Raw genomic sequence first — 9,569 nt, forward strand, 5'->3', positions numbered from 1 at the left:
TGTCAGAAACAGAGCTCGACGAGAAGAGGAAGAAACGACAGGAGGAGTGGGAGAAAGTCAGAAAACCGGACGACCCCGAGGGTAAGGACACGTACACCCAGGCAGAGAGGTTGAGTCAAAGGTCAAAGTAGCGCCTACCTGTGTTCCATGATATCTGTCTGCGTCCACTCTGTCCAGAGGCTCCAGAGGAGGAGTACGACCCCCGGTCCCTCTTCGACCGACTGCAGGAGCAGAAGGACAAGAAGCAGGAGGAATATGAGGAGCAGTTTAAATTCAGTGAGTTTCACACAAACACAGTCAGTGAAGTTCAACTCTGCAGGAGTTCATCTGAAGCCGACATTAAACTTCATCTCAGGGTTTTTTAAATTTTATTTTTAAACTCTGACAGGTTAAGGTTACTCGTCCGTTGACTGATAGCACTCTATTATGATGGGTTTGTTGTTGTTGCTGCCGCCGCCGTGTTTTTTAAGCGCATGTTTGTTTCCATGGCAACAGAGAACATGGTGAGAGGTTTGGACCAAGATGAGACCAGTTTCCTGGACGAGGTCTCCCGGCAACAGTGCCTGGTGGAGAAGCAGCGCAGGGACGAGGAGAAGCAGGAGCTGCTGGAATACCGAATATCCTTTCAGCCAGAGTGTGTGTTCAACCGGCCAATGGTTGTCGTCAGATATTGTTAATTAAAAAATTCTCAGAAAGTGGTTAATTAATCTGAATACCTGCTGTTAGTTTGACTTTTAGGGAAAAAAAAGCAATTTATTGTAAAAACCCAAACATGCCTCTTACATCAAAGCAGTGTTTTCCAAAGTGGGGGGCGGGAACGCCCAGTGGGCATGGAGCTACTGCAGAGAGGGCACAGGCAGATGAAGATTAAATTTCAAATTTTATTTAACCACTGCCCCACTATAGCGGTATCGGTTGATATCACAATCGGAAATTAAGTGTTTGGACAATATCGGACATTCCTAGAAGAAATGGATGTTCCACTGTGACCAGGAAGAGAGTTGAACTCTTTCAGAGGGATTGTCCTCCCCTCTGTAGCAGCACAGCTTCAGCTGGAATTTGAGTTTGTCACCTCCAGTCACGTTGTTAATGTGAGGAAAAAAAAAGGTGCAGACAAGAAGCAGATGTGTCGCACAGACTCGACTCCCTGAAGTAACCGTCACTGATGACGAGTGAGATTTTCCCACCGAGTCGTTAGTCTGTCGCCTCTCTGACGGTTCTGTATCAGCCCGACTGAAGAGTGAAGTTGTTTCCAGGTGTTTCTTTCTCGCTGTTGAAGAGACGTGTGACATGTGACTCACAGGGTTGGTGTGTGAGAAGCAGCGTTCAATCGGAAACAGAGTCAGGCTCACACACACACACACACACACACACAAAATCAAAACATCGAACAGTCCCGTGTTCACCTAGGATGCTGCTGAGTCGACATGCATCATGGGAGATGTAGTTAAATGTAAACACACTTTTTCTCCACATCCCCAGGTTGTTTTTTAGTTGGGTTTTTTTTTTGGTAAGTTGCTGTTCTCCCCCGCTCCCCTCGATCACGCTGCTGCTCCCCTGTCCTTGCAGAGCGACATCTCTGACTGACAGCTCTGTCTGCAGATGAAGAGAAAACAGGTTGTCGTGGAAACTGCATCCTGGTCTTGTAGCTATGTGAGGATCTTAGAGCTGTTGCTTTGCTGCTGTGAACTCAGTGGTTACACGTTTGGTGGAAACACAGCTGCACCAGGAGACTGTCCCACCAGCCCCTCCTCGACACCCCCCCCCCCCATGTGTGTCTCATCCTGCCCCTGTTTTACACAGGACACATCCCTGTCCTTCCTTTAGTCTCTTTATCTCTCTCTCTGTCGGACTACTTTTCTGAGCCTCTCAGAACTGTGCCACGCTTCCCTTCACCGTGATGAAGCGATCAGAACGGCTCCTCCTGCAGGTGGAGGGCAGAAGGCGGCTCTCCAAACTGACTTAGTTTCCATGTTTTATAAACTGAAGCCCCTTTCTTGTCGTCTCTCCGAGTCTGTGTGACGTTGTCTTGACCTTAACCCCGCTCTGACACAGCGCTGTGAAGAAACAGGCTCAAACTCAGGTCGGTGAAAACCGCCGAGAACCTGAGAAGAAGGCAGCAGCGGCGCCCAAACAATCGGGGTCCGAGCAGCGGACCAGTCACCTGTCACAGGCCCATTTGTTGGCCGGAGCTGTGAAGAGACGCAAGTAGGCACACACTACTGTAATAATACTACTGGCTACTGCAGTACCGGTATACCCTCTAAGATGGTTCTCTCTGTCTCAGTTCTAGTTCCTCCCAGTCGACGGAAGGCAGTAAGAAGCAGAAGTCTGAAATCACAGACACAGGAAACGGAGACAGACACACAGGTGGGCTGCAGCCTCAAGGCTGAGAGGAGAAGAGTCTGAACGACGGTAAATTTGAATCCATCGCTCAGTCACTCAGTCTGCACTGGTTACAGACTCATTTTCCTGGAAACCCTGGAATGTAATGACCACATTCCTAATGATAGAAAACATATTGCAATAAAAACATTTTTAAATGTCCCGGAACATAAATCTACTGCTTCAACAGGAGAAATATTAAAAATACAGTATCACGGTGGGCCTAGCGCCCCCATGTGACACTAGAAGACAATCGTATTTACAGTCCGGTTAAAAAACGCTGTAAGGGTCGTTCCCAACTTAATCGTATTTACAGTCCGGTTAAAAAACACTGTAAGGGTCGTTCCCAACTTCCTAAGAGTTCTAGTTCTAGTACTGAGTTCCTCTTCTGTATCTGAGTCTTCGGTCCGATGATGAAAATGTCGCTCACTGACTGACTGTGTGCTCCTGTCGTTTAGAGCAGGAGTCTGGACCAGCCAGAGGAGGAGGAGGAGGCGCAGAGGGAGAACCACAAACAGTACCGGGACTCGCGGCCAAGACCAGCCCGGCTCCTCTGACCTCCAGTCCGGGTGTGTTACACCTGCCGTCAGCAGCCATGTGTGTCGGCGTTTTACCAGGACTCTGTGTTTATTCAAGCAGCAGCGACTCCAACAGCAGCTCGGACAGCGAAGGTAGCGTGGACGCAATCATGATGCCGTACCCGCGGCACAGCAGGGCTTACAGATAGACACACCAACACACACACACACGTCCTGACGTTAGAGTGGTGTTTTTTTGAGATGTTGAAAAATAATTCTACAAACTCACAGTTCATAAATGTAAAGTAGTTCCAGAGGAACACACACACTTACACACACAGGTGGTGGTGGTGGTGGGGGGGCTACACAACGTACATTATAGTCGCACACTGGCAACACACACACAAACAGGAATAAGTCAGTCAAAAAGTCCTCAGACAGATGTGTTGATTTCCTGCAGATGTTATATTGTATAATGGCTAAAAGAAACCAGTTCAGACCGGTTGAAGCTCATCAGCAGGTTTGGATCTAGAACCTTCTGAAAAAAAACTCAAAAGAACATGTAAAGTAAGTGGACTTGAGTCCTCAGACCGGACTGAGACACAGGTCTCAACCTGTTGTCAGAGACGTCCTCCAGAGTTCTCTCCTGGAAACGCTACTACAGGTCAACCACTAGGGTTGTCTGGGGACTTTTTGACTGCCGCTCAGTGACAGTTTCTTTTTTTTTCCCTCTGATTTTCACAGCCGTGAGTTCAAACTCTGACCAGAGTTTCCAGTTCGCCTCACTCCAAACCAGTGCATTTATCTGTGTGTTTATTATTTATTTCCGTTTGTGACAATCTTCACCCCCCCTCCCTCCTCCCCCCTGCCCCAACTTCCTTTCCTTTTCCTTCCTTCCTTCCCTAAACCACATCTCACGCAGTTTAAGGGCGAGCGACCAAACCCTGCGCTGCCTACCCCGACGACATCCAGCCCCCCTTCCCTTCAACCCCCCCATCCCAACCCAAGCCACAGCGACTGCAAGCTGTGCTATTGGCTGAGGGAACAGTGATTGACAGCTGTGGAGCGAGGAAGAGACCGCGTTAGGCCGCGTCACATGACTCACACCTTTTTAGCTTTCAGCGAGCAGCAGAGGAGAGAGAGACACTTGACTTTCTCTCTGTCGGGGACAAATAGAACGAGTGAATGTCTGTCCACCAGTCAAATGTGAAGCTTTTGGTCAATGATCATGTCGGAAAGAGTAACTGTTGTCTCAGGTGATGATGAGGTCTGAGCAGAGACAAATAAATAAAACTGTCCCCTGTGATCTGTCTTCACTGTGTCCTTTCTGGACAGGAAACTGTCTCTACACATGAATCGTGTCACTGCACAATAACTACTGTACAATAACAGTAAAAAACTGTTCTACACACCGCAGTTAAATCATCTTCAGTTCGTACCAATTAGTAGTCACTAGAACTGTTTAAATCGAAGTCAGGTTACCTAATTTCCCGAAGGGAACTCCCGAGGGATTAACAAACATCTATTGATCTATCAATGTATCGATCTATTTATGTTCTCTTGTAATAAGCCTGGGGTCATAGGTGGAAGGTGTGCAGCAGGGGGCACTGTCTTCAAACACCCATGGATCTACCAGTGTTTTCATCACAGTAACCACGGTACGCTGTGATATACGATATTATGATATTCTTGGATATACGTTTAAAGTTCCGATAACAAAAAAAAAAAAAAAATCAGCGCACCGGAGACACTGGTTCACAGTACATAGCAGGTCCTTTGGTACCAAAACCAGCGACAGACTCTCGAGGTAATCCCATTATCCCAGCCTCCAGATTCTGCCCCTAACTGACACTGGTTCTCCTGAGACCATTGATCCGTCTTTACGCCAGTCCCACTGGAACCACAGCGTGTTTATCTGCACGTAGAGAGGGCAGGTCCCGATCTCTGCGGCGTAGAACTAATTACGTCTGGTTCATTGGGAGAGGTGTGTCTCCGAGGACAACCTATTCCTGTTGTTTTCCCTCGAGAGGCTCATTCTTACAGTCCATGTTCGAAAAAGGAGCAGAACTGGGACAGGACCAGTGTCGTACAGAGTAGTTTTCAGCTAGACCAATATTATGTACAAAATATAATATAACTAGTCGTCGTTGTATCCTCGATAACGTCACTACGGAACTAGTCGTCGTTGTATCCTCGATAACGCACGTAGCAACAAACCCACGACAACAATTCAGTCACAGCTGCCACACATTTAACGTCAAAAAGTATCAACAACAACATAAAATAATTACAATAGCTGCTATTAAAAACACAGAATACATTTTACTCACCAAAACATTGATTAGTCCTTTTCTATCGCTATCCATGCTAATGCTAAGTCGAGTCTGTCGTGTCGTAATAATGTCATACGTTTTAAATCGCTTTCAGTAGAAAATGTCCGCTCGACAGAAGCAGTTGAAGAGAAAACTTTTCGCGCGTTACTAACGGCTCTAATTTGCTCGACTCCAACACGTCCTTTGAGCACCCAATCAAATCACTCAAATAGCCTACGTACCTGTAGGCCAACTAGCAGGCCTTGTTGTGGCCAACTCAATATCTGATTGGTTAAAGAAACAATCTTCTTTTCACGGCTCCCAGCGCAAGCGCTACTGACAAGAGCTTTAAGGGCAGATTTCTTTCGCCCTAGCAACACATGAGACTGAAATATGAAATATGGTTAAAAAACTTTACGATTAGAAGTAGCACAGTAATAATCACGATTAATGGTGATTAATCACAAACAATTAATAATCCAAAATTTAAACCTGTAAATAGTCTGACATCCCTAAAGTAAACACATCAGTTTGAAGCCTGGATTTGTTTTTCTTGGGTAGTGTAAAACTTTTTGTATTTAAAATGGGCAGCTGCTCAGCTTGTGCGGATAGAAACAGCTGACCCATGTGATCCTCTGGTCAGTTTATTCACCTGAGCGCGGACATTGAAACAACTTTATAAAATCAATATCACGTTTGATACAAAGATACACAGTAAAACACAGACAGTCTACACGCAGCACTGCATAAAAAGTACATGAAAAACTGTATCAGCTTTGATCAGAAACAGAGAAATATACATTCAATATACTGTACATGCTTTAATCACGTGTTCGTTTCCACACTGTAAACGTTTAATAAACATTTAATTAGGGATGTCGATATTATCGGTCCGATATTAGCATAATAATGTAATATCTGTAAAAAAAAATCGTTATCGGAAAACCTGATAAGGCAATGCCTGGGTTTCGCCAAATGATGTGCGAACTAAAAGTAGTTTTTTGGGGAAAAAAAGGATGTGCGAACTAAAAGTAGTTTTTTGGAAAAAAAAAAAGGCTGTATAAGTGAAAGTCACTAGATGGCAGCATTGCAGCTCATTTTTATTAATCTATTTGTATAAATATCACCAGACCTATATCGTTATCAGTTGATATCGGAATTGGATATTAAGTGTTTGCACAATATTGGGATATGGGAAATCGGCAAAAGGTTAATATCGGACATCCCTACATTTAATACTCAATTTTTCATACGATCTGGTATTTACAAAATCTTATAAATGAATAAAAATCATGCTTCTTTTTCTTAAATCATTAGCACAAACCTGTAAACAGAGGGGAATACTGGCACCATGCAGGGTGAAGCAAAGTCAAGGAAACAGCTTCATATTTAACACCGAGATGAGTTTGTTCTGGAGTTCTCCGTCGTCTCTCCTCCATCCTGAGTCACTGCTCTCATCCTCACTCAAGACCTGGTTTTTCCTCTGACCTGCTTCTCTTCAGTCACATTAACACCACCGACCTGCTTTTTTTTTTTTTTTTTATTTCCTGCCGTCATCTGTTCTGCTGCCCTGACACAGATCCATACGACGGCAGGAGAGGATTCAACCCAGATCAGACAAGGCTTTTACACCAAGTTGTTGTTTGTATGGCGTGGACACACACACACACGCACACACATGCAAAAAGCAAAGAAATGAACAACATCCAGATGAATCAGGAGTTTCTTCCCCCCTTCTCAATGTCCTGCATATTTAATGATTTGAAGACACCTGCAGTCCCTTCAGACATGCAGAGTCTCGAGAACATCACCGTGAAGCTGTGTCGCTGCAAGAGTTTAGAGAAAACACGTCACTTCTGACGGACTCACGCTCTGGTGCTTCATGATGTGGTTTTCACTCACGTGGTCGTACAGAGTTTGTCGTTGAGAAGATGAGATGTTGTTGTTGAGCTATGGTACAGTGCGGAGGCCGTGTCGGCCCCCTCGTCCCCCCTGTGTCTTCACTCCGGTGCCTGGTTGATGGGCGGGACGTTCCTCTGTTTGAAATACTGCGTGACCTGCTGAGGGAGCTCGGCCAGAACGGACTTGGCCAAGGTCTCCTTTGGAGCCTGAGAGAAAAAAAACAGCGGGGGCAGCAGGATGAGTTTGATCTGGTGATGTAGTCGAAGGAAGTAAATGTTACTTTACTACCAGACTCTAACTAATGATGAAAGACTTACGTTTGTGCTTGTACTCCAATGTATGAAAACTCTAATCTATAATTCAGTTATTTCACTTGAACCACAGTTGTCTTTATTTATTTATCTGTTCAAACCACTGTATGAGTACCTGATTAATAAAATGAGCCGCAATGCTGCCATCTAGTGGCTTTCACTTTCATATACCGCTGTTTTTCCCCAAAACTATTTTTAAGTCACACATCATTTATCTAAACCCAGACAATGTGTTATCGGGTTTTCATTATCGGAGGAAAAAAACGTTAACGATTCAGATTACATACACAATATTGTCTGTGTCTGCTGATATTATCGGACACCCCCTCCCACATACCTTCTTCTCTCTTCATCCTGATTGGTCTCAGGAGTTTGAGTGAGTTCCTGGCTCCGGTGAAAACACAGCGTTGTTAAAACTGTTCATTTAAGTCAATAATTTCTATTAAGAAAACACTTAGCCAACAACTCCAACCTACGGCTGTTGCTGCTAACTGAGCAGCTTGTGGTTCCAGGTCACTCTCATTAGTGTGTTTCCTCTCTCTCTTTTTCTATCGCTCTCTCTCTCTCTCTCTCTCCATGTTCTCTCCTGTTTGTGCTTGTTGTCTCTCGCCCTCCCACCGAACAAGCATCAAATGGGAAGGAAGCCAAAGGAACACTGTCTGTTCCTCCCACAACAAAGGAAGTCAGCTCACCCACTGCTACCCCCCCCCACACACACACACCAATACAAAAATATACTTAATCTGTCGTGGTGAACAAAGCCTAAGAACGCAGGCGTACACACAGAAACACGCGCTAATTATTAATAACCTGTTTACTCTCTCTTACTTCACACATGCTCAACAAATGGTGCCCACATGTGACCATGCACAGAACACACACACATACACACACAGGAGGATTCAAACAGCCCTAAAGCCAAGCTACTGTCAAGAAGAGACTCCATCCACGAGCAACAGTAGTAGTAGTAGTACTAGTAGTAGTACTAGTAGTAGTAGTACTGGGCTGTCAAAACAACACATCATTGTCTTATTTTAATCAATGTTCACACACATTGTTATTTACGCAGACTGTGGGGAAAAAAGTTTTCGTTTCACTGAATCACTCGCAGCTTCAAGTGAAATCATCAACTCCACGTCTGTGTTTGTAGGTGCTTCAACCTCAGGTCAGCGGCCCGGCATGTGTCAGTAAGTCTGTGTCCGACTGTCGGACTGACACGACTGACACAAACACTTCACACCTGGTCAGATTTCTACAGACTGACCAAAGATTTAGAACATCTGCCTTCTTTTTACAGCCTGAGGCTTTTACTCACATTTCTGAAGTCCCTGAAAGGGACGAACTGCACGATGTCTCGGACCGCCTCCTCTCCAGCGTTGGACCTCAGCACGCTGGCGTCTCCGTCCAGAAACTCCATGGCGGCAAAGTCTGCGTTTCCCACCCCGATGATGATGATGGACATGGGCAGTTTGGACGCCTGCACGATGGCGTCACGCGTCTCGTCCATGTCGCTGATGACGCCGTCGGTGATGATGAGGAGGTTGAAGTACTGCTGCAGGGAGGAAGAGGAGAAGAAGAAGGGAAGGGAGGTTTTCACAGCCAAACCTGCACCAGATGTTAATGAATGAAAGGAAATCTCGTCACACAATCGCCATGATTATCTTCTCAACAACTCTAACAGTGTGTGAAAAGTGAAATCATAATAATAAGCAGAATGAGCGCTGGCTTCATTATCACAGTCAGACGAGCTGTGTTCTAGTGACGGAGCAGAACATCTGTTCCTGGAGGGAAATTAATTCAACACAACAAGAGCAAAAAGGAACCGTAATTTAATCTTCACAAGGAAATTATACTTCATCTTTGTCAAAGTGAGTTGTAGGTGCTTAGAAGTAAAAAAAAAATATAATAATAAAAAAGGTAGAGGTGGGAAACAGTGTTTCCTCTGTGATGTTGACAGGCAGCGACGGTCTGACTGTCAACATAACCACGAATGTAAACGCACTCTGTCGTTGAAGTTGGTTTTGATTTGAAAAATAACACGGGTTATACTGTAACTAGGGATGTCAGATATTATCGGCCAACAGATATTATCGGCGCAATATTAGTATAATTGAGTAATATCTGCCATATGAAGTGTGAAC

General features: G+C 45.0%; 2 protein-coding genes across 5 annotated transcripts in view; one reads left to right on the forward strand and one right to left on the reverse strand.

Annotated features, from left to right (window-relative positions):
- The window catches only part of psme3ip1 (proteasome activator subunit 3 interacting protein 1), a 5,588-nt gene extending 1,379 nt beyond the window's left edge, over nucleotides 1–4,209 (forward strand). The window contains exons 3-9 of the mRNA XM_025056296.1: nucleotides 7–81; nucleotides 178–276; nucleotides 496–617; nucleotides 2,054–2,208; nucleotides 2,288–2,370; nucleotides 2,844–3,056; nucleotides 3,826–4,209. Of these exons, the coding sequence (XP_024912064.1) occupies nucleotides 7–81; nucleotides 178–276; nucleotides 496–617; nucleotides 2,054–2,208; nucleotides 2,288–2,370; nucleotides 2,844–3,056; nucleotides 3,826–3,830 (752 nt within the window). The 3' untranslated portion in view covers nucleotides 3,831–4,209. The remainder of the gene's footprint in view (nucleotides 1–6; nucleotides 82–177; nucleotides 277–495; nucleotides 618–2,053; nucleotides 2,209–2,287; nucleotides 2,371–2,843; nucleotides 3,057–3,825) is intronic.
- A 2,533-nt stretch (nucleotides 4,210–6,742) lies between these two features.
- The window catches only part of cpne2 (copine II), a 23,839-nt gene continuing 21,012 nt past the window's right edge, over nucleotides 6,743–9,569 (reverse strand). For 3 of the 4 annotated variants that reach the window (XM_017032890.2, XM_008311060.3, XM_008311061.3), the window contains 2 exons: nucleotides 8,744–8,980; nucleotides 6,743–7,323 (listed from right to left, as the gene is read on the reverse strand). In XM_017032890.2, coding sequence (XP_016888379.1) covers nucleotides 7,216–7,323; nucleotides 8,744–8,980 — 345 coding nt within the window. In that variant the 3' untranslated portion in view covers nucleotides 6,743–7,215. The remainder of the gene's footprint in view (nucleotides 7,324–8,743; nucleotides 8,981–9,569) is intronic. The other variant, XR_001760126.2, reaches the window with a different exon arrangement.

The sequence above is a fragment of the Cynoglossus semilaevis genome, chromosome 6 (genome assembly GCF_000523025.1).
Source record: "Cynoglossus semilaevis isolate Cse_v1.0 chromosome 6, Cse_v1.0, whole genome shotgun sequence".
Taxonomy (NCBI): domain Eukaryota; kingdom Metazoa; phylum Chordata; class Actinopteri; order Pleuronectiformes; family Cynoglossidae; genus Cynoglossus; species Cynoglossus semilaevis.